At 35.4% G+C, this 25,858-nt stretch overlaps 1 protein-coding gene and 1 pseudogene across 1 annotated transcript in view; one reads left to right on the forward strand and one right to left on the reverse strand.

Annotated features, from left to right (window-relative positions):
• Positions 1-25,858, forward strand: part of LOC105813611 (ankyrin repeat domain-containing protein 12-like) — a 48,457-nt gene that overhangs the window by 13,463 nt on the left and 9,136 nt on the right. Inside the window, exons 2-3 of the mRNA XM_012648372.1 lie at positions 14,545-14,679; positions 23,193-23,337. Coding sequence (XP_012503826.1) covers positions 14,593-14,679; positions 23,193-23,337 — 232 coding nt within the window. The 5' untranslated portion in view covers positions 14,545-14,592. The remainder of the gene's footprint in view (positions 1-14,544; positions 14,680-23,192; positions 23,338-25,858) is intronic.
• On the reverse strand, positions 9,709-10,203 carry LOC105813621 (annotated as a pseudogene).

A 25,858-nucleotide genomic window follows, 5' to 3' on the forward strand; every position in this document is an offset into this window, starting at 1 on the left:
CTAATTGCTTCTTTAAAATATTTCCAAAGCATTTTTATTTTTATTCATTGCTGGAGCTGGAAGTATAGGTGTTATTCTGGCGTCTATATTTTTGTTTGCTCCTCCACCCCACCTTACAATCAGGTCATTATACTTTGAGTGGTCTCCTTGTCTCTTAGCTAATTCCTCTTAAGTCCATTTTCCACAGTTTTACCAAGGGCACCTTCCTAAACACAATACAATTTTTATGTCACTAACTTTTTAAAAGCCTTAAAATTTTGTCATCATGAAGATCAAACTACACAATGACAAAATGCTTCGTGATGTTATTCCTTTCTACTTTTTTTATCCTCATTTTCTATCCCACTGTGCTTCAATTTTTTGCTATCCCTTCGATGTGACCTGCTTTTTTTTTTGTGGGCATGTGAGCACACCTATGCACACACTTATCCTCCCTTCCCCAGCCCCATCCATATCTACCTACCTCGCAGTCATCCTCAAGACTCTTATTTTAGTGTTACATCTTCTTGAAATTCCCCACCCCTTCCCCTATGCACATGTACCCCAGTTGGGTGATCCCTTTCTGCTACTATTATCGTACTTCTGTAGCATTTGTTATTCTGCATGGTAATTAAACTATCTTTTGCCCCTTAAAAACTAAGTTCCCTTCAGGCTGGGATTGTGTCTTGTTCATCTTAGTTCCATTATGTGACATATAGGTGGTTAGTAAATGTTAAGTGATAGAATAATTGTATGAGCAAACTGGGGTATGACAGCTAAAGGAAATATCTGCAGTTAAATCTTTTAACGTGACAGACTTAATTCATTTTTGTTGAAGTTTTGAAGAGAATTCTTCAGACCAGTGCTTATTAGACATACTTTTTATGACATGTCTATATTGAGGAAGGAGAGGTAGATAAAGAATGGTAGAATTTTAGCGCTGGAATGGACCTCATTTTGAAATGAGGAAACTGAAAGCCAAGGAGTTTACTAGAAATTTCAAGTTACAACTAAAACCCAAGTCATCTAGTGCTTTTTTCCTACTTTGCTAATTTTCTCCTGATATATTTTGCCTTCGATTCAGCTAGGATTAGTAGATATTAGTTGTTTATATTTCAAGTATTTAGACTGCCTGTAACTCTATATTATCCTGTAGCTTTGTGTTTGTGGAATTTTGAATGTAATACACACATACAGCTAAAGAACAGTGTCTGTTTATAATGTATTTACTTTGTATAGTCTTTTGAATTATTTGCTGTGCTCTGATTCCTGAAAGGTAATATAATATTTAGCAGCACCAGCTAAAGGTGCAGTCAGTATTTACTGCATTGAACTTCTGTCTTGAATCTTTTGCTTTCTTCCCTATTCTGGTGATGAGATTAGAAAACATGTAAGTACCTTTTACCCCTTTCCCTCTACCTCTTTCTGAAGCAGTCTTTTACCTGCCACCTCATGTATTTTCTCTTGGGTTCCACCCAGAGCACTGCAGGTCTTCAGAACAAACCAAGTAGAAGTAGACCTATTTTACTCTTTTTAAAATTTTTATTTCGTTATTAAAGTAATACATATTCATGCCAAAGTAAAAACATTATAGAACTTTATAAAATAGACCACAAAAATTCTTTAAGGACTTGTAAGGACATTGTTGAGGACAGTTTGTTGTAAAGGATTATGGATGCTTGTACTCCTGTCTTCATCTTTTGCATGCTGTTGGTTAAATTTTGCCATTTTTTTTTTTTAATGATACTCATTTCTTGGCCTGGAATTCAGCCATTAGATTCTTGTGGGAAAATGTTACGGAATAGCTGCCAGAAGCCATTGTTAATGAAAATTAACTATTACTTACTTTAGGAAAGTATGATAAAGGAAGCATTTTCTTTTTTTATAGACTGAATTCTTACTTTAGTGGCTTAAGTAGTTAAAGGGGTGGGGGTGGGAAGTCCATTTACGCCTCAGAAGCAGGGCCATTTTGAAACCTTTTCCACTATTTTTTCAAAGCCACTTTTAAAATATGAAAGAATTAAGCTGTTTTGTCTGTTTAAGTAGGAAATACTTAGTGTTTATGTCTAATGGTTCTTTTTAGCATGTGGGGAAAACAGCAATAAGTATGTCTAATAATTTAAGCTGTCATTTTTTCATTCATAGAAAAATATTTGGAGTGAAATTGTTCTAAACCTCCTATTTTGGAATCAGAATTCTGGAAGGAGAGGAGATCTTAGATGTCATCTAATCTAATTTTACTTTCAAGAAGAAGAAACCAAATGTTGAGAACTGATGAAGGTCAACCAGAAAGTCAGTGGTAGATCTTAGAATACAATCTGGGACTTCAAGCTCCCAGATCAAATCACAGAGAAAGTAATGGTCACTTTCCTAACTGATGACCCTTAAGGACCATTGAAATTTGTTACTGGTCCTTTAATCTAGTTGCCTTTTTTCTCAAATCAATTTTGGAAGAAGCATTTTTGCCCCCAAAGCAGCTGCAGCTCATGGGAAGCTGGAACCAATATCAAGTTAGGAACTCCCATTCTGTACTCATGGTTATCTCTTTACTTTCTTTAGGTAGTATTAATAATAGAATATAAAATAGGTGGCAAGGTAGAGGGCAGCGTTTAATATTTTATATGCACCAGACACAATGCAAAGATATGATTTCAGTTCTCATATCCTTCCTTATGAGTTGAATTTTATTTCATAATATAGATTATGAAATTAAATAATTTAGAGTTTGTTCTCAGCAGTATTTAACCTAAAGTACATTTTCTGGGGACTTCTAAACAAAATGGCAGACTGGAAAAGCCCCCTTCTTTTTCAAATATATGGAAATGTAGATAAAAATAAAACTAAATTTAATAAAAGGGGAATCCATAGGTGTCTGAAATGAAAAAGAACTCAAAGTCATAACAGCAAACAGAAATTGAGGCCCTGTCCTGTAGGGAAAATAAACAGATATACCTAATTGTGTGAGGTTTCCTGTAGTGGTGGGATCCACAGGCTCAGGAATGGCAGGGAGCTGAGACTGGGCTCCTTGAATAAATGCCCAGACCAGGAAGACTCTGAATTATTCATAAATAGGGCCTTAAAAAAGGCCTGGGTTTATGTTTCCTGATATATCTTCTTCCTATCTTTTTATTTTCAACCTTTTTTGTGTTGTTTTTTTTTTTTGAGGTCTCTTTTTAAAGAAGTATATTGCTGAATTCTGTTTATCCACCCTCAGAGACTTTCTTGATTAGAGAGTTTTACTTACTGCGATAACACTTACACTGGAAATTTATTTACATTCTATTTACTATACCTTTTAAAAATATTTTTTCTGCCTCTGTCACAGAGATTGAATGTTCTTTTGTCTTCAAAGGCATACATTTATTTTATTGAGACCTATATTTCTATTAATTTTCCACAGTCAGTTTCTTAATGTGTATCTTCCCTCTAAACCAGATAAATCCTTTAAGTACTTACTCACTTTCCTCTGATCTCCTCTCCCGAGTGCCCTTTCCCAGTAGCCGTGTTCTGTAGAATTTAGCTCTGGGTTGTTAGGGGTATTCTTCTATCCATTTATCCTTTTTCTTTCTGTATGAAATATACTTTATTAGATTATTTACCCTTACTATTACATAGTGTCCTTGTAGATTTATTTCTATTCTTATTTGAGTGCCTACTCAAAAGCAATTTTCAAACAGGCTATTTATATGTAAACCTTCTAAGGCTTTCTTATGCCTGAAAATATCTTCAGTTAACCCCCACTTTTTAAAAATTTATTTTTTTAGAGATGAGGTGTTGTTCTGTCACCCAGGCTAGAGTGCAGTGGCCTGATCATAGTTCAGTGTAACCTCAAACTCCTGGACTCAAGTGATCTGCCCACCTCTGCCTCCCAAAGCACTGAGATTACAGGTGTGAGCCACCACACCTGGCAACCTCACTTTTAAATGATAGCTTAGTTTGGTTAATGATTTTGGTTTGAAATACTGTGCCTTTAACGTTTTGGAAAACAATTTGAAAACAATTACTACATTGTTTTCTTATCTCTGGTGTTGCTTTTGGGAAGTTCTGATGTCAGTTTGATTTCTTGTCTTATGTGTATGACCTGTAGTTACTCCCTAGAAGATTTTTGAAATTTTTGTCTCTTTCAGTTTGTAGTGTGTCTGGGTGTGTAGTTCATTTTTCACCTTGTTTGGCTCTTGGATTAATATTTATTCATTCATTCAACAAATACATACTTTGTTGGAATCCAACTGTGTGCCAGGATGTATTCAAGACACTTTAATCTGAGGTCTTTAATCTTTCCAATCCTTTCTAATTTCTGGGAAATTATTGGTCATTTTTTTTCAAATTTTGTTTTCTCCATTATTTTTCTCTTTTTCTAGGAATTCCATTATTAATATATAGATTTTTCACTTCTAACTTCTCTGAATTTCTTAACTTTAATATTTTTCCTTTTTTTAAATCCCTTCCTGATGCCTTCTGGAACTATCCTCTGCTTGATCTTCTGGCTCATTAATTCATTGTTTGGTTCATCTATTATTTACCTAATCTGAAGAGTTCTTTATTTCAACCCTTATATGTTCATTCCTTGTATTTCTTCTTGGGTCTCTGGTTCTCCTTTATAATTGCTTAGAACTGCTGCATATTACCAATCTTCTATCTCTTTGAAGATTTTGAATGTTTTTAAAAGATTCTTCATGTGGCCAGGCGCAGTGCTGTAATCCTAACACTCTGGGAGGCCGAGGTGGGAGGATCACTTGAGCTCAGGAGTTAGAGACCAGTCTGAGGAAGAGCAAGACCCTGCCTCTACTAAAAATAGAAAAATCATCCGGGCATCATGGCATGCGCCAATAGTCCCAGCTACTCAGGAGGCTGAGGCAGGAGGATCTCTGGAGCCCACGAGTTTGAGGTTGCTGTGAGCTAGGCTGATGCCACGGCACTCGGGGCAACAGAGTGAGAGACTGTCTCAAAAAAAAAAAAAAAAGGAAAAAAATTCTTCATATGTCTATTCCATTAATTCCACTTTGAATATTAATAACATAGATAGTTACTTGAGAGTTTTAATTCTCAGTTCAGTGGGAAACCATTAAAAAAAAATTAGGTAGGGCAGTGATATTATTTGATTTTTAGTTTTAAAAGACCATTTGGAGGCATGGCACCATGTTGCTCCATGAATTAGTATTAAACGTATTTTGGGACAGGATCTGTCTTAGGAATTTTTACAGAGCTTTGCCCTGAAGGCATAGGTGAATGTGCTGGTTTGCATTTCGAATGCTGTTACACTGGAAGGGTGTCTCTGAAAGGCAGTAGCGGCTGTATCCCACGAGGCGTCGCGTTTCTCAGACCTAAAGAATTGGATTTGCTTTGTAAAGCACAAGCGAATCTGTTAAAAACTATAGGCTGAGAACTGACAATGGAATGCCCTCCGGAACAAACAGCTTCCCAAAAAGGCCAACTTCCCAAAGGGCCAAAAACAAAACTTTTATTTAAACCACTCTGGACTACCTGTCTCCATTCACAATAACCTAATAAACATGGAGCTTACATATCTCTGTTTAACCCCTCTGTTTAAATGACAGACTTACCTTAAAATTTAGAAATTAACCTTTGAAAGACTTTGTAACCGTTTGCTCACGTAAATAAAATTAAAGAATCTGTAGAACCCTTCTGTAAAAGCCTTTTAAAAATCTGTTAACCTGAGAGATACTACCTATTATTATATAAATTTGTTGCCCCTGACAATTGTTCACTATTTTCTATAAGTTACCATGTAAGACCTCATTCGGGACTTTTTGAGACCAACGGAGAGGTCCGAGCCCCCTGAGCTCCCGCTTTGCCTATAATCTTTATAAACTTATAAAACTATATCTTTGTCTCAATGTATTCTTTTATTTCTTCCATTTTCCATTTCTCTCTATTATTTTCTTATCCCTTGCAATTCTACCAAAGAGACCCGGTTTTTTGTGGGGAACACTGGCCACGTTCCCCGCAGCACCACAGCCTGTAGTCCAAGCTACTCAGGAGACTAAGGCAGAAGGATCTCTTTTGAGCCCAGAAGTTCAAGACCAGCCTAGGCAACATAGTGAGCCCGCATCTCTTAAAAAAACACTCTAGCTGCTTCCTAAAGAACATGGGGGTGTGTGTGTGTGGGTGTGTGTGTGTGGGTGTGTGTGTGTGTGTGTGTATAAGGAGAAGGAGGGGATAAGAATATAAGTAGGGAGATCATTTGAGAATTGTTTGCAATAGTCTATTCAAGAGGTGATGGTGACTTGGATTAGGATGGTAGCAATTGAGGTAAGTGGATGCGAATTTAATTTGGGAGGTAGTTTAGAGCTGGAATCAGCATTTTCGAATTCTTGGCTTTAAGTGATGGATGAATGGTGGTGCCGTTTATTGAAATGGAAAAGATGGGTGTGTGGGTGTGGAGAAGAGGTTTGACAAGGAAAATCCAGAGTTCTCCGTAGTCTTTTTTTGGCGTGGTATGCCTACTGGGCATCCATGTGAAGATGTCAAGTAGGTATTTGGATGTACAAATCCAGAGTTTTACATAAGGTCTAGAACTAGAGACACAGAATTGTATGTCAGTGGCATGGTAAGTATTTAAACCCATAAGACCAGATTAGGTTTTCTAGCTCACACATTTAGGTAGTGTAAGTTAGAGAATGGAAAGGGGCCCGGCAGTAGTGCTGAGGCTCTCCTGACATTTACAAGTGCTACAGAAAAGGAGAGGTTAAAAAAAAAAAATCAAAAAGAAGCTTCTTTTCTATTTCTTATTCTTTCTATGATTCGCATAATTTTCAGCATGAAAATGTACCATAATTTGTTTAACCAGGCATAAATGGATATGTAGATTTTTTCCTCCAGTGTTCTGGTCATACTAATAACACTTTCTTGAATGTCTTTGAATATTATATTTACATATTTGTACCAGTACACTTGCAGGATAAATTCCTGGATGTTGAATTACTAGGACAAAAGGCCATGCATTTATATTTTGATGGTTCCTGCCATATTTCTCTCCAAAGAAGATATCCCAGTTTTCATCCCCGACAGCAATATACGAGAATGCTGGTTTTCCTGAAGCCTTGCCAGCACAGCCTCAATCTTTGTCAGACTTTTAAGTGAGAAGTTGTGTCATTATTTTGTATGTTAAAATTATGAATGATTTTGAATACTTCCATATGTTTACATGTTAGGTTGGTGCAAAAATAATTGTAGTTGGACCATGAATTTTAAATCATTACTAGGCTCGAACACCTCTTTATTAATTAATATAGGAACCTTACAATCAACACATTTTTGTCAACGAGAAATAAGTTTCTTTATTCCTGTAGCATAAAAATTGGTGCTTTGGGATTCTGTGAAGTCTTGGAAAGCATTTGCTGCATCCTGCTGGTTATGGAAGCGTTTTCCCCGCAAAAAGTTGTCAAGATGCTTGAAGAAATGGTAGTTGGTTGGTGAGAAGTCAGGTGAATATGGCAGATGAGGCAAAACTTCATAGCTCAATTGGTTCAACTTTTGAGGCATTGGTTGTGCGATGTGCTGTTGGGTGTTGTGGAGAAGAATTGGTTGGGCCCTTTCTGTTGACCAATGCCAGCTGCAGGCGTTGCACTTTTCTGTGCATCTCTTTGATTTGCTGAGCACACTTCTCAGATGTAATGGTTTCGCTGGGATTCAAAAAACTGTAGTGGATCAAATGGGCAGTAGACCACCAATATTTGGTGCAAGTTTGGCTTTCGGAAGTGCTTTGGAGCTGCTTTTTGGTCCAACCACTGAGCTGGTCGTGTATAAAATCCACTTTTCGTTGCATGTCACAATCTAATCGAGAAAGAGTTCGTTATTGTATACAAGAAGACAAGACAACACTTCAAAACGATGATTTTTTTGATTTCCAGTCAGCTCATGAGGCACCCACTTAGCGAGCTTTTTCACCTTTCCAATTTGCTTCAAATGCCGAACACAGAATGGTCAACATTGAGTTTGGCAACTTCTCTTGTAGTTGTAAGACGATCAGCTTCGGTGATTGCTCTCAATTGGTTGTTGTCACTGCGTTCCTCGTGATGAAGGCTCTCATCTCTCCTTTGCAAAACTTCTTGAACCACCATTGCACTGTACATTCGTTATCAGTTCCTGGGCCAAATGCGTTGTTGATGTTGCAAGTTATCTCTGCTGCTTTATGACCCGTTTTGGACTTAAATAAGAAAGTCGCTGGAATTTGCTTTTTGTCTAACACCATTTCCATAGTCTAAAATAAATATAAAATAGGAAGTAATAAGTAATCAAAAAAATAATGAAGTGAGAAATGCACATTAAAATGATGCATATAACATAACCACATTTATTTAAGAATGTATTCCAATATCAAACAGAAAATTTCAACAATGCTAAAACTGCGATTACTTTTGTACCAACCTACTATTTGTTATTCTTTGGACTGCATCTTTATGCCCTCTGTTTTTTTTTTTTTTTTGAAGATTTTTAAAAATTTTATTGACTACAGAAATAATTTATACAATAACCCAGTACATACATGCCTACATATGTAATTCAAACAATCTTCACAATATTTAATTTTGTGATACGTATTGTCCTTTGTCTATTCAATTTTTTTAAATGCTAGCTGTATCCCATTGAGTTGATTTCATGACTCCGCTAACAGTGTGACCCACAGATGGACGATTACATTGTGGGGTATTAAATGGAGGGGTAGAAGGACCTGGGCGGCCCAGAGAACTGCCAGGTCCAGCTCCATCTGTATGCCCACATCCTCAAAACCAGGCCTAGTGATTCTCACAGTGCAACTGATGGACAAGACCTAAGTGACACCCACAACCCTGCTATAAAGGAGCCTGAAAAACACAGTAAAGAAAGCACACTAGCAGAAAGTTGCAATAAACATTAATCAAACTAATCTACAGAATCAGCCCATATCTGCCATGAAATACTGTTATACATAGTTCTCAAGCTATGTACTTGGGATGGAAAAACCTGGTGGCCCAAGTGTGTATTATTACATTCATTTTATCCCTATTAAATTGCATATTTTCTTGGATACAACCTATTATAGCTACTTCAGTGAGGGAAACATGTAACAATGACTAGTACAATTTGTCTGATGGGACAAAATTCAGGGGAATAATACAAATGTAACAAATTCCCAAGTTACATGTCATTTCACAAACATACCACTACCCAGTCAACCCAGGATCTACCAAAAGAAAGATAAATAATAATAAAAAAAATTAAATATAAATTTCTTCTGACCATCACAAAGAATCTTAAGATTTAAAAAAAAATTTTAGACTAGTGAAGAGAAAGGAAGAAGGAATAACTTTAACCTCTCCTTTTCATTTCTTTTAGTTCAATATATGCAATAATTTGTATTTGTGAAAGAAGATCATTGAATAAAAGGTATTGCTTATGACTTAAAGCAATTAAAGCAAAGTAAGTTGAAGGGGTATCATATATTGAACAGAGCTTTTTTGTATCTGTAATTGATGTACATTTAATTTAAAAAAAGACATTTTGCATTTAGGTCACCACAAAGCAGATTTACATACAACTATCAATTACAGAAAAACATAAGAAAGTAAGTTTCTATGTGATCCCAACAGATCATAAAAAAACAAAATATTTTTATAGAAGGTTAAGCTACTAACTTTATAGAAATGCAAAACACCAAAATAAGCGAAAACTCTTTAGTTTTAAGAAAAAGGTACAATTTTTCATTTTCTATTCTTGGTATAAATTTTAATTCTTTCCAGTGGAACCAAAACCTCCTGAACCCCTTCCAGTGTCATCCAAAACTTGAACTTCTTCTATTTCTGGATAAAAAATCCATTCACAAATGAGCTGCGCAATCCGATCACCTTTTTTTACTTCAAACTTTTCTTTGCCAAAATTAAACAGTACAACACCAACATTTCCTCTATAATCTTCATCTATGACACCAGCTCCTACATCTGTAAAATGTTTGGCAGCCAAGCCAGAATGTGGAGCTACTCTTCCATAACATCCAGAAGGAAGAGCTATCTGAATGTCTGTCTTCACAACAGTTTTCTCCATAGATGGTATTGTGTAATCATAGGCACTGTACAGGTCGTAGCCCACAGCCCGTGCAGACCCCCGGGTTGGGGCTGTGGCGTGCTCCAACAGCCGGGCAAAGCGGAGCTGCATGCTGCCCTCCTCCGCGGGCCGGGCCCGCTTGCTGGGGGACACGACAGTGATCTCTTCAGAGCAGGGCATGGCGGAGCAAGGAGTGCGAATAGAAAAGGGCAAAAGAGAGCATAGGATGTGCGCCCTCTGTTTTTTGTAATAAGTTTTTTATTCGTTTATTATCACTCTTTGATTATTTTTAATATATATTGCAAGTGTTTTCACTTCTGATGTCTGTTTGTAATATTTACATTATAGAAAATCTAGATTTAGAACTTTAAAAAAAATTGCTTCTAGCAAACATTTGTATCCCATTTTGGAAAGGCTTTCCCCATCTAAGGATTTTTTTTTCCTAGTTCTTCCATGGTTTAATTTTTATGTTTATTTCTTTGACCCAGATACCAACATTTTTAACTTGTCAGAATTAATTGTTAAATTCATTTGGTGAGAACTGGCAAGATAATTTTAAAAAAGAAAAATGAGGAGGGACTAAAATTAGTATTAGAAAGTTGTACAGTAAAAACAATGTAGTAATGTTATAAGAATGGAAAGAGAGTAGTGGACCAGACTAGAAAGCCCAGAAAGAGATTCAGTTATATAAAGGAGTAAGATTGTGATTAAAAAAAAATTGACATTATAGATAAATGGATGGGCAGAGTTAAACATAGAAGAAGTTAAATAAGATTCAGTATATTTTCTGATCTTGGGGCACAGAAGCTTTAAATGTAAAAGCAGACCAAGAATTTATAAAGAAAATTACAGGTATGAAAAATATATTTGCATTGTGCACCCACATTCATAACAGCATTATTGACAATAGCCAAAAGGTACAAACAACCCAGTGTCCATCATGGATGAGTAGATCAACAAAATTTGGTATATACATATAATGCAATATTATCTAGCTTTCAAAAGAAAAGAAATTGTGACATTTGCTACAACATGTGTCAAAACTTTGAAGTCATTATGCTAAGTGAAATAACCCAGTCACAAAAAGACAAATATGGTATGAATCCACTTATATGTAGAGCTTGTAGCTGGTTGGCTTAAAAAAGTAGCCTTTAGCAAGTATTGATACCTCCATGCAGCTCTTGGGACACAGAGGTTGAAGTACAAGCAGCCACCAAGATTGTTATACAAAGAATGGAAGAATACGAATAACTCTTTCTTAGCCACATGAAGATAACACCAACTATTTTCATTTATAAAGTGGCTGTACCTACCACTATGCATTTTTCCCCCAACCCCCAGCACTGTACGAGAATTCCAGTTTCTTCATATTCTCACCAACACTTGATCTTCTTAGTCTCTTTTTTTTTTTTTTTCAACAGAGTCTCACTCTGTTGCCTGGGCTAGAGTGCTATGGCGTCAGCCTAGCTCACAGCAACCTCACACTCCTGGGCTCAAGCAATCCTACTGCCTCAGCCTCCCGAGCAGCTGGGACTACAGGCATGTGCCATCATGCCTGGCTAATTTTTTCTATATATATATTTTTAGTTGTCCAGATCATTTCTTTCTGTTTTTTAGTAGAGACGGGGGTCTCGCTCTTGCTCAGGCTGGTCTCGAACTCCTGACCTTGAAGCGATCCTCCCACCTCAGCCTCCCAGAGTACTAGGATTACAGGCGTGAGCCACCGTGCCTGGCCAGTTTTGTTGATCTTTTTAAAGAACTAGTTTTCAGTTTGATTGACTTTATTTTTTTGGTTTCGAGATACTCATGTTATCTTTCTAAAATTGTTTTAATTTCTTTATTGGCTGAGAATAAACTTTGGTTTTAATTATTTTAAATTTGTTAAAATTTGTTTTGTGACCCAGGATGTGGCCTATCTTGGGGACTATCCTATGTGCTCTTGAAAAGAATGAGTATTGTGCTGTTTTTGGGTAGATTTTTCTGTAAATGTCAATGAGATGTAATCAGTTGATGGCATTTTTCAGTTCTTCTATGGCCTTGCTGCTTCTCTGTCTTAGTGAGAGAGTAGTTAAAGCCTCCAACTGTAATTATGAATTTATCTGTTTTGTCCTGTCAGTTTTTGTTTCGTGTATTTTGAAACTCTGTTGTTGGTTGCATATGTATTTATGATTGGTATGTCTTAGTGAACTGACCTTTTTATCAGTATGTAATATGAACTGTCCCTCTTTGCTCTGAGGTCTATTTCATCTGTATTAACGTAGCCACTCAAGCTTTCTTTTGATTAGGGCTTGCATGACATCTTTTTCCAGTCTTTTATTTTAACCTACCTATTATTTGTGTTTTCTATTTTAGTCTTCTTTATTTTCTTTTCTCTTTTTTTTAAATTTTTAAAACAATCTTGACTCTTATTTATTAAAATATTCTTTTTTTTTTCCACTGCATAAGAGGGCAATAGAAAACCTACCTATTATTATATATTTGAAGTGAATTTCTTATTATTTTTTTTCCTCCTGGCAATCTCTATCTTTTGATTGGTATGCTTAAACCATTTGTATTTTATATAATTATTAATATATTTGGTTTAGATCTGTCATTTTATTATTTGTTTTTTGTTCCTTCTGTTTATTTCATTCCTCAATTTTTCTTTTCCTGCTTTCTATTAGGTTATTTGTATGTTTTTAAATATTCCGTTTTAATTATCTAGTGTGATTTTGATTATTTCCTTGTATAGTTTGTATAGTCGTTGCTCTAGTGATTACAATACACATCTTGGACCCAGAATAACTAAATGGTTAATATTTGTTGATTGAAGTAGTATTTTGAGATTCTAATTGTGATTTTTATTATGTTAGTGCTGAATGTTTTCTAAATAAAGTCACTGAAAAATGTCAGCTTTTCCTAACCTACAATCTATTTAATATAATATTCGCCTGTAGAGTTTTCCCCCAGAATATTCATGACTTGCTTTGCTTTATCTACAAAAGAGATAGTGTTTTATCTTCATAGTCTCACTTAGGCTGATGTTTGTAGATAGATATCATACAGCTCATTTTTGCTTTTGATTCAGTTTGTTTTTGTTTTTTATATGACTTGTAACTTTAACTCTGCAAGCTACACACATGGCTAGTTTTGAGGACAAGTGCTATGTTTAAATGATTCTGCTTTTATGGTACTAGTTGAAACAGTAGAATGGTCCCAAGGTGAACATTACCTCTTGGGTATGATGTCAGAAGAGTTTCTTAATTTCTTTCAAGTCCTTTTCTTCCCCTATAAAATGAAAGATTTGAATTATTTAAACTTTGCCATTTTTGGCTATATTTTCATTAATTTAATACAGTTTTGCTAATTTACAAATTAGTTCATTTAAAGGATTTTTGGTTTTGTTTCTGTCAAAACCAAACATTTAAAGCACCAATAGAACACTTTTTTTTACTAATACACTGTTCGAGATGTCTGAGTTTTAATAATTCACATAGATACTAGAATGACAGCTTACTTAGACCTGTGATACCCATTTATAGGAAATTTATAGCATGAAAGAGTTCAAAGTAAGCTGTCATTATGCTTGTTGCGGCCCAAGTAAAGTTGCCCTGTGCCAGCAGCTTCAGTCTTAGCCCAGTGCCATGCAATAGAGCTTTTTGTTATGCTGTAAATGTATATCTGCACTATATAGGACAGTAGCTACTTTGTTTGATTTTAATTAGTTTAAATTTAAATAGCCTCACGTAGCTAATAGTCATCAGGTAGCAACATAGGTCTAGCCTCGTAATTCCTCCTTTATACCTAAAACCCCATCTTGGAATTTTTTTCTGAATCTCTCAAGCATGAGCTTATCGTAATCATAAACTTCTGGGAAAGTCCTTGACCTCTTAAGTCAGCTTGCAAAGTAGGAGAAGGAAGGCTGAACAAATCGGCAAGAAAATGATGCATATAGTGACAATTATAGTATAATATGAGTATTATGTCAATGAATAGGTTGATAAATTGACTAAATGCCTGGGGATGTTCAGTGAAGGACAAGAAACTGCTCCAGGGATTTTAAGTAGGAAGGGTTTAATACAGAGAATTAGATGTTGTAAAATTACTATTCAAACCTAACAAATTCTTGGTTGGGTCTTCCGAAATGACTTCTAGACCAACATAGAACTACCAGGGAATCTGTTAGGAGCTCCCACCTCTGGATTCACTCTGGAAAGAGAACCGCTGCCAAACCGCTGCCACTGCTTCCACTTCCAGTGCTTTTGGATACCCAGAAAGCTGAAGATAATTACTAGTCTAGAGAAGGTGGAAAGAAATACATAAAAGTAATTCTTTTCAGTGACAAGCTGAGTCAATTTGAACAAGAGAACTAGAAGCTCAAATTGTTAAGTGAAAACTTACTTTAGGTTGGGATAGCCTCTCTGAGAAAATTACTTATAGAGACATAGAGAAAACAAAATTGCACTAATTGTGGTACATAAACTTTAAGTAGATTCTATTGTATATGTATACAAATAACCCTTATATATCCATTCTTTACAGATCCAGGATGAGAAGACTGATAAAAGAAGCTAGCTGAACAGCTATAAAATGCCCAAATCTGGTTTCACAAAACCAGTTCAGAGTGAAAATTCTGACAGTGACAGCAATATGGTAGAGAAACCATATGGAAGAAAGGTATATGATTATACTAAAGATTTGTCGACTCTTTAAACTGGAATAAGATTCCCAATTAAGCATTTTTTGTAATTTCTCACAAAATAAAAAGCAATATGGATACCAGATAAATTCAAACCATTTATCTAAGCCCTTTAGAAATAAATTGGATTCCTGGGGATATGATTGTTTTTCATTGCCTAAGGTAAACACAATTGCTAAGTAAAAATTACTAAGATTGCACAATTCCATAAGAAAGAATCATGGTGGGGTGGGGGGGGATCCAGGACTTCACAGTTATTTGACATTTCTTCCCCTCCTCCCTGACCCTCAATGACAAAACAAACATACACACTAGACGTTTCATTTTCCAGGTCTGTAACCTTGGATAAATTTATATAACTTCTCCAACCTCAGTGTCTCTTTCTCTGCAGTAGAGGACAATATGCCTTCTAGAATCGAACTGCTATGACAGTAAAATGGCGTGATAATTGTACTCAATACAATACCTGGTACATAGTAAGTGCTCAGTAAAGGTTAACAGTTTTATTATTAGTCATTGCCAGTGACCTGTGATTCTTTTTATATCTTTCTTCATTCCTATTTAATTTAAACCTTCAGAACCTTCATCTGGACTTAAGCAATGGCCTCACTATCCCTAGCCTTTCCTTATATAGTTAGTTTTATACATTATTTGTGAATTTTTCCCTTCTGTTTACTTTTTTGAAGTCTTTTTTTTAAGCCATTTTCTTAAGGATGTCTGAGATGTTTCTAGGTTTTAGATAATACAGTTGTGCAACCATTGTCACAATCCAGTTTTAGAACATTTCTATCACTGAAAAGATTCTTGTCCATTTGTAGTCAGTCCTCACTCCCACCCCAACTCCATAAATCTGCTTTCAAAACCAAGAATTGCGTGTTTTCAAACTGTGTTCTTTTCAAAATTGGGAATTTTAGGATCAGCTTGTAGTTTCTACAAAAATGTCCTCCGGGATTTTGATAGGAATTTCATTGAGTCTGTACCTTGAATCTTACATCATTTTGAGTAGTATTTGCCATCTTGATATTGTCTTCCAATCCATGAACATGGAATATCTCTCCGTTTATTTAGTTCTTCAGTTTTCCTCCACAATTCTTTGTAGTCTCCAGTGTACAAGTCTTGCACTTCTATTGTTAAATTATTCAAAACTATTTTATTCTTTTCAGTGCAAGTCAATAGTTTTTAATATATTTACAGAATTGTACAGTCATAACCACAATCAATTTTAGAACATTTTTATCCCAGTATACACTCTTGAGAGAAAGAGAAAGATACAAATAACATCTTAGTGTTATTATGAGCATACTGATCTTGCAGATTCCCTCACATGATCTCAGGGACCATAATTTGAGAACTTCTATACCACTATAATAAGCACATTAATGAAACTGTTGAGTGTACAGGAAGAAAAAAGAGAAGCAATCAGTGCTTCTTAGAGGTTCGGGGATGGCCTCAAAGTGAAATAGATACTTAATCTGGATTTTGAAAGAATAAGTATTTACAACCATCAGGAAAGTGAAAGTAAAGGGTAGTCTAAGCAAAAGAAACAACAGATAAACAAACATGAATCTGTCGCAGTAGTGCATACTGAGTAGGGATGTAGCCTATGAAGGATGGAGGATAGGAGATGAGTCTATAGCATTAAACAGGGGCCAGTTCATTATGGCCTTGTGTGCCTTGTCGAGGGTCTTCGAATTTATTCTGTGGTCAGTAAGATAGAAGGGAGGGGCCATTGAAGAGACCGCTTAGAGTGCTATTTTTAAAAATCCCAACAGAAGGAAGTATGGGCAGTGGCTTTGGGGATGGAAAGAAGTTGGAAGATTTAAAAGATGTTGAATGAATTAACCTTGTGTATAGATAAAAAGTAATCTGAGTCTACTGCGAGATTTCTGTTTTCAGTGTCTAGGTTAATGACTGAACTATTCCCCAAGAGAGAATTCAGGAGAAAGAACAAGAACTAGTTTGGTTTGTACTTGCTGAATTGAGTTTTGGCCATTGGGATATCCAAGGAGAAGTGTTTAGTAGGCAGTTAGGTATGAGTTTAAGAGTTCAAAACAGAAGTCTAGATTGGAAATAAATACATAAGGATTTGTAGAAAAGTAAGCTATGGACGTGGAGATGTTAACCAAAGAGAGTGTAGAAAGTGGGGCAAGAATGGTGGAGATTATACTCTGAGGAATTCAGATATTTTAGGAGAAGTCAAGTGACAGGGAGAGAGAAGGACCTAGAGAGAACCAAGGGAGATTCCACAGAGAAGAGTGCCTAAGGGAGAAGAGAATTTGTGGTGCCAAATGCCACACGGAGATTAATAGGACGGATGAGGCCATTGAGGCACCTAAGATGTCCTTGGTAAAAGTAGTTTCAGTGGACTTGTAGGGACAGAATACAATGTTAGATTTGAGGAAAGCATTAGAACTTTTATTTCTAAATGTTTATAGTGAAGGTTGCATTTGTGAAAATTCATCTGGGCTGCTTTGGGTTTGAATTTATAAGGCAAAACTTGTTGAACCTTTTATTTTTCCAAGGTACTTTGTATGTATCTTTTGAAAGCTGTCACTCAATAAATCATAAAAGTATGATTTCTTAAAAGCATAGGGAAAAAAGCAAAAAGCAAACACTTTCTACTAAAAGATTTCTATTAAAAATATTCCTTAGGTAAGTTAAAAATACTTGTTAATCATTAGATTTACAAAATAAACAGGAAGAATAATACAGACTATTCCTTATTTTATTAACTTTTGGCTTGCATAAAGGGCTAGATTTAACTATTCTCAATCTCTATTTAACCATACTATATTTTTTCAAGATCATGTTTGGGTAGCAATCAAAAGCTCTTCTAAGGCGGTGTGCATGGTACTTAATGCCATGCTTTGGGATTTCAGAGCAACTTTACATCAACAAATACTTCTGTTAGAAGTATTTTCCTCAGTTTTTAAATGAATATTAAACTGCTTATTTGTACCTTAAGAAAGGAAGGGCCATAATTTCCATTCCAAAGTTCCTACTTATAGACCATGTTGCTGCTGTTTAAGACTAAATGAAGAAATTAGAAGGAGAGGGGTGAGAGAAGGTATGACCATATTATTCATTTATATATTTGCAATTCATATTCTTTTGATTGTCTTTTCTTAATGATTGACTTTGAAGCCAGCTTCTGGGCTCTACTGAGTTTTTTCCCATAAAATATTTAGAAATGAACACACAGTTGTTACATAAATTAGAGACCTTATTTACAGTTTAGTATGATAGAATATTGGTGTTATGATATCCTAAATGAATAAAATAACCTGAGCCAGATGTGGGTGGTATACACCTGTAGTCCCAGCTAGTTAGGAGGCTGAGGCAGGAGGATCACTTGAACTCAAAGAGTTCCAGACCAGCCTGGGCAACATAGGAAGATCCTGTCTCTTAAAAAATTTTTTTTTAAATTAACCTCAACCAGGCTAGGTGCGGTGGCTCACGCCTGTAATCCTAGCACTCTGGGAGGCCAAGAGGGAGGATCGTTTGAGCTCAGGAGTTGGAGACCAGCCTGAGCAAGAGCGAGACCCTGTCTCTACTTAAAAAAAAAAAAAAAAACGTAGAAAGAAATTAGCTGGACAACTAAAAATATGTAGAAAAAATTAGCCAGGCATGGTGGCGCATGCTTGTAGTCCCAGCTACTCGGGAGGCTGAGGCAGGAGGATTGCTTGAGCCCAGGAGCTGGAGGTTGCTGTGAGCTAGGCTGACGCCATGGCACTCTAGCCTGGGGAACAGAGTGAGAATCTGTCTCAGAAAAAAAAAAAAAATTAACCTCAACCAAAATTTAACTCCTTAAATAGAGTATAATTTAAATAATAATTACATTCTATAGCAATTTACTTTCTATATAGTTATTTTCATTACCTCATTAAACATCACACTAGTTAGTTTCATCAAGCATATCCGCTCACAATTCTTCAACTATTTTACCCCTTCACTGCTAATCTGTGGTCTTTTCTCCCCATTGGTTTTAGTTTAGTCTAGAAATTTCTTTTTCCACTACTGCTTTTAGCTATAAATCAGTATATATAATTTTCAAAACAGAATCTTTTGTAAAACCTAATATGATAATCTGAAATTTGGGTTAAATTCATAAAGTGTGAGAGTGGATGTTAGTAATTTTAACTTTCTCAATAGTTTTGTTGTATCCTTTTCATCATCAATGTAGTTCAGACATTATTTCCTATCTAAGTGATTACTGAGAAATTTTTTCTTTTATTGTTGAAGAAATTTAATACATGTTCATTGTAGAAAAATTAGAAAATACATTTAAGAATAGTGAAAATCAAAATTACCTTGTCAAAATTGTGAAGGATCTGAGATTTTACCCTACTTGCAAACTAATCAGTTTCACAGATGCTGGCAGAAGACACAAGACTCCTGAGTCGGAGATAAAGCAATGTCTATTACACATAGCAATAGCAATAGCCAGAGTATGAGCCTTTGTGTCTGTTTTGAGCCTCATTTCTCACAAGAGGGATGTAAAGAAGGCCAGGTGACAGTTGCATATGCAGTGGGTTGCATTATAGGAGAGGAATCCCAAATCTTTTATTATGGACAGTAAGTCTACCTGACCTTTGCCATAGAAGGAGACATTTTTATCCTGAACAGTGAACAGACCTGCCCTTTGCTCCTAAGGGACACACTATCTCTATCCTCCAAGGCTGTTTTTATACAAGTATCCTGGAAAAGACAGTTCAGAACAGAGGAAATTAATGCCTCTGCTTGCAAAATGTGCAGATGTGCAAGAGAGATGTGGAGAATTATCTCCCAACATGCCTGTAATGCAACCACCCACAGATAGTTATTAACATTTTGGTTTATAGGTATAATGATTTTATTGTGCTCTTTACAAATTGAAAGTTAGTGGCAATTCTGCATCGAGGAACTCACTGAAGGCTGAGATGATCTTTAGCATATTTTAGCAATAAAATATTTTTAAATTAAGATATGTATATTCTAGATATAATGCTATTTCACACTTAGTAGACTACCATATAGTATAAACATAACTTTAATACGTACTGGGAAGCCAAAAATTTTGTTTGATTCACTTTATTACGATATTGTTTTATCATGGTAGTCTGGGATCAAAACCCACCGTATCTCCAGAGTATACCTGTATATCTTTGAAGAGTTTTCTCTTTACATTTATGTACTTGTATATACAGTCTTTCTTATTTTCTAGGTAAATTTCTATGTCTTATTTCTTTTTTCTATCTTACTGAGATGGTAAAGTATTAATACGTTGTTTAATAGCAGCAGTGATAGAAGGTCACTCTTGCCATTGATGTTTTCATTATTATGTATGGTTGTTGTTGCAAGTTCTTGAAAAAATAACATTAATTTAAATGAAAAAGACCTAAAAATATTTTAAAATAATAAACCCAACAGAGTTATAGACTTTTTAATGTCATAGATGGGGAAGAATGATGTGCGAATGATGCTGTCCTGAGAGTATTTCTGCCATTTGGTAATTGAGAAATCTCAAGACAATCAAAATGAAATATTTCGTTTGAGCGTTATTTTTCCCAGATCGGAAAATAATTTTTAAAGTGTTAAGAATTTCACTAAAATTATTTGTTCAAATAATACCTGTAAGGAACCATTTTATAGCAGTTATGAATAGTCGCACTAATCACCATATTACACAAGAGAACATGATTGATACATTCTTGTGAATGTTTTTCATTTAACATAGTGTCACGTTGGTTTCTTTTAACTGGTTTTATGGCACAGAATCTTTACTTACACAGTTGGCAAGGGAGAAGTGACATCTTCATGTTTTTCTTAGAGCTTGTATTCATAACAATGATTCATTTTCTAAGACAAGTTACTGGAGTGTTGTTGGTTAACCTTTGTATTAATTATGCATTTTTATTTTCTGTATTTTCATTTTTTTGAGGCAGGGTCTTGCACTATTGCCCAGGCTAGAGCACAGTGGTGTCATCATAGCTTTCTACAAGCTCAAACTCCCAGGCTCAAGTGATCCCCCTGCCTCAGCCTCAGCCTACCAAGTAACTGGGACTATAGGCATTCACTACCATGCCTGGCTAATTTTTTTATTTTCTGTATTTCTGATGCTTTGACATCTGGGCGTTTCTGACCCTTGAGAGACTATCCCTCCTAGAGCTAGCCAGTTCCTAGAGATAGTAAACAACCCACTTGTGAGCACACCTTTCATATGCAGACCAACTAATCCAGAGTCCACATCCCAGCCACCAACTTTGTCTACCTCTCATGCTCTGGGCCACTATCCCCCTTCTCTAATCACCCCAGACCTAAATGCCAGACAATTAGAGAAACAGCCCCTACACCCCAGAGCCTGCCAAAATTATTCAAGCTAGCCAGTCCTAAGACTGTATACTCTTCCTTACCCCTTCTTTCCTGTGAAAACCATGATAAAGGCTCTTGCTCACATTTCATCCTTCTCCCTCTACCTTCTAACCAACCCTGGTGCTTCCCCACATGGTCTGGTGTGGCATGACATGTCCCCCCACCTTTGGGAATTGTAATAAACTGTGTTTTCAATGGCAGTAATGTCCCGATTTGTTAGCCTCACCATACCTGAATAATAATAAGACCTACATTTTAAAACAACCTTGTAAGCAAACAATTCTCTGTCTTGTGCTCCTTTAATATCAGTTTTATTTTAGACTTGTAAAATAGATTGGGTAGCTTTTAATCTTCTTTCTACATATTTCTATAGAATTGTTCATATAAAATGGAAAATATCTGTTCTTTCAATTTTTTGTTAAAACTCTGTTGTAAAATCTTCTGGGGTAGGTGCCTTTTTAAATATAAAATCTTCCACTGTGGTCGTTGGTCTATTCAGGTTTGTTTTCTATGGTCATTGGTCTATTCAGGTTTTCTCCTCCTTTCATGAGCCAATTTTTAGAAATGTGTGTTTTCCAAGAAAATTATTCATTTTCCAGCCTTTATGTTTTTTAATGGTATAAAAATGCTGTATTTTTTTTAACTTATTAATAATATCCCTTCTGGAGTTGTATTCAGGCTTAGTCCCAGCCTTTATTCTCGTCTCTCTCATTTTCATGATTAGATTCGCCAAAAGTTTGTTTATTCAATTCTTTTACAATCACTTTTTGGTTTTATTGGTAGTCTGCTTTTTTTGGAGACAGTCTCGTTCTGTCACCCCAGTTAGAGTACAGGGGCATCATCCGTAGTTCACCGCAACCTCTAACTCCTGGGCTCAAGCGATCCTCCTGCCTCAGCCTCCCAAGTTGCTGAGGCTATAGGCATGTGCCACTGCGTCTGGCTAATTTTTCTATTTTTTGTAGCAACGGGGTCTCACTCTTGCTCAGGCTGGTCTCAAACTCCTGAACTCAAGTGATCCTCCCGCCTCGGCCTCCCGGAGTGCTAGGATTACAGGCATGAGCCACCTATCCCTGGCCCGATAGTCTACTTTTTTATAAAATTTAGCATTTTAATTTTTTCTGTCCCTTCTTCCTCCTCTCCTTCCTTTATTTTTCATCTTTGATTGAAAACAAGTATCTTTTATAGTCTAAATCTAATTGCTTCTGAGAATCTCTACAATTGTGCTAAATACTATTTATTATCATAACTTGGGGAATAATCTTTTAACGTCTCCTGCTCAAGTGTAATGTGGGTTGATTCTCAGTATCAAGCATTTTTTTTTTACAAAGGAGTTGTCACATCCCAATTTTAAATGTGCTGTATCAATTTGTATGTTGGACTATAGGAGTGAACTTTATAATGGCTATAGGCTACTTCACCTGACTGTGTGGGTACATAATATTTTCATTTGATATATTGTCCATTTTCCAAGTTGAAGAGAAATGTATCCTTGTTTCTCTGGTTTAAGAAATGGGGTGGTAATCTTTTACTGAACGAGTTAGAATATCCTTTAGTTCCTGAGATCACGTATATTTATTTCTTTATTGATAAAGAGCAGTGGTTTTCAAACTTTAGTGTGCATTGAAATCAACTGGAAGGACTGTTAAAACAGATGACTAGGCCCTACCCTCAGAGGTTTAGATTCAGTAGATTTGGGATAGAGCCTGAGAGTTTGCATTTCTAATAAGTTCCTGGGTGATGCTGATACTACTAGTCCAGAGATCATTTGAAAACTACTCATATAGATGATTATATTTTTTAAATAAAACACAATTTAATTCAGTCCAGAATTGCCTTTTCAGATTTATATATTTATTAGTGATACATCTAGATTATACTTAGACATATGTTTCTGTTATATTGGAGATATTTTACTTTGTTATTTGAAAATTCTGTAAATGAAAGTGGAAGAATATGAAACAAGTTAGAAAAAATGTAATTGTTGAAGCTGGGTCTTGAGTACATTGAATACAATGATGACTTACAATACTCTCTACTTTTGTGTATGTTTGAAATTTTCCTGAATAAAGAGGGTTTTTTTATACTATATTTCTTAGCTAATATTGATATATAACTTAATTCATATTTGATTTTTTAATAGAGTAAAGACAAGATTGCATCCTACAGCAAAACTCCAAAAATTGACCGAAACGATGTGGGCAAGGAGATGAAAGAGAAATCTATGAAACGTAAACTTCCTTTTTCCATTAGCCCATCAAGAAATGAGGAACGAGATTCAGACACAGGTAGAATAATTTGTTTTTTGGTAAAATCTTAATTATTTTACTGTGGTTTTCCTCTCCTGCAGCACTCCTCTTGACATCACATGCAATTTATAGAGAAATATTTGTATTTCATATTTATCATTTTGGGGCAGAAATTCATCTATTTGTCATCCAAATGTGATTTCTAACCATGGATAAAAACAATTTGCTATATTCTTTACTCTTTTAGTGTTTATATCTCTTACTACTTTCAGAACTTAATTTTTTGGGGAGCATTCAAGTGATAAGAATTTGCTCAGTGATAAACATTATGATATGGTAAATTTGAGAAAAAGTTGTTGAGTTTTTGCGAACATATTATTGGATACACCAAAGAAGTTTAGCCATTTTGGATTCAGAAATGAATTAGAAATATGTACCACACAAAAAAAATTAAGTCTAACTGCCTAAGTGCTAGTCATAGTACTTTCGTTTCTCAAAACTCTGATATACCAGAAATTTATACTTGAGATCAGTCAATCCCAATTAAATGAGAACTTTATTACTGCTATCTAATATTTTATTACTAAGGTATGTGTTAACCCTGAACTTCTTGAAACTAATATAAACTTGAATGTTTGTTGTAGTTGTTATATTCCTTGCAAGAAATAATTAATAATGTGAAATGTTCTTAAGAATGTTTTCCCTTCACTCACAGAAAGTGTTCCATTCTGAGTTTATTTACAGAGACTATATCCTACTTATATCTTTCTAGCCATTTTAATTATCAATATAGAAATGATCTTGACTCTGGAAACTGAAAATACTCTAAAGATTTTTGAAACACCCTATGCTAACATAGCTTTAGAAAATATATACTTAATTCGTGGTAGTATGCATTTTTAGTAGGTAGATCTCCTTTTGTGTATTTTGCTGTCTCTCAGCTTCAATTAGAAATTGTTCTTAAACACTCATGACATTTTTAAACTTTTGAAGGTTACTCTTTCTGAAAGTAAGAAATTATGTGCTTTGTTCATATTAAGCTACACTGGTTTATTCTAGAGATTCAGATTTTTTTTTTTCCCCCCAAAGCATGGCTCTCCTTATCCTTAAGCAATAATATTCTCAAGCTATTACCAGATCACTTATCTGAGAAGAAGATGCTTATGTGCCCTTAGATGTCTATTTAAGATTTAACTCTTCTCATATATTCTCCTTAGAAGTCCCTTTGCTAGTTATTTTTAAATTACTTACATTACTTGTGTTTTGTTTTCCAGTGATTTTGATATTTCTAATAGTAGTTTAAAGAAGGGATTTTGATAAATTCAAAGTGTTGGCATTTTTTAAGGAATAAATAAGATTTGAAAATAATAAACTTTGCATGAGAGTCTTTGTTATTAGATCAAGTGGATTATTTATCTTTTATTACAGTAAAATAAAGGAGAAAATGTTACTTAGGAAGACACATACTTTAGGCACTAAGTAAATATAATCTTCATATTTTAATAATTGGGTTATATACTTTTTTTTATTTCAGAATATTACAGGGGTACAAGGTTTAGGTTACATATATTGCCTTTGTACTGTCCAAGTCAGAGCTACAAGTGTGCCCATCCCCCAGTTTATTCTTGCTTTGGAGAAGTTATATGCTGTCACCAAACAAAATTTGGATGGATTTAAAACATACATAGTTGACTCTTGAACAGCATGGGGGTTGGAGCACCAGCGCCCCTTCGCCACAGTAAAACAATCTATGTATAACTTCTGGCTCCTCAAAAAGTGAACTACTGATAGCCTACTGTTGACTGGCAGCCTTGCTGATAACATAAAGTCAATTAACACATATTTTATATGTAATATGTATTAATATATATTGTATTCTTATAATGTAAGCTAGAGAAAACATTATTAAAAATCATAAGGAAGAGAAAATATATTTACTGTTCATTAAGTACAAATGGGCCGTGTGTGATGGGTCATGCCTGTAACCCTAGCACTCCGGGAGGCCAAGGAAGGAGGATCACTTGAGCTCAGGAGTTCGAGACTAGCTTGAACAAGAGCAAGAGACTCCATCTCTATCAAAAAGAGAAAAAATTAGCCAGGCAATTAAAATAGAAAAATAAGTCAGACATGGTGGCACATGCCTGGAGTCCCAGCTACTCAGGAGGCTGAGGCAGGAGGATTGCTTGAGCACAGGAGTTTGAGGTTGCTGTGAGCTAGGCTGACACCATGGCACTCTAGCCCCGGTAACAGAATGAGACTGTTTCCAGAAAAAAAAAAAAAAAAAAAAAAGGTAGAAGAGGATAGTTACGAAGGTTTTCATCATTGTCTTCACATAGAGTAGGCTGAGGAAGAGAGGATTTGGTCTTGCTGTCTCAGAGGTGTCAGAAGCAGAAGAAAATCCTCATATAACTTGACTCATGGAGTTTAAACCCATGTTGTTCAGGGGTCAACTGTATTTATATTTTCGGTAGGCCGAATTTATAAGTTTTAGTATATAATAGATTAAGACTTTGGTTTTACACACCATACACAGTAAAAACATTAAGAAGAATTTCCCTAG

This window comes from Propithecus coquereli, unplaced genomic scaffold, assembly GCF_000956105.1.
Source record: "Propithecus coquereli isolate 6110/MARCELLA unplaced genomic scaffold, Pcoq_1.0 Scaffold283, whole genome shotgun sequence".
Classification (NCBI taxonomy): Eukaryota; Metazoa; Chordata; class Mammalia; order Primates; family Indriidae; genus Propithecus; species Propithecus coquereli.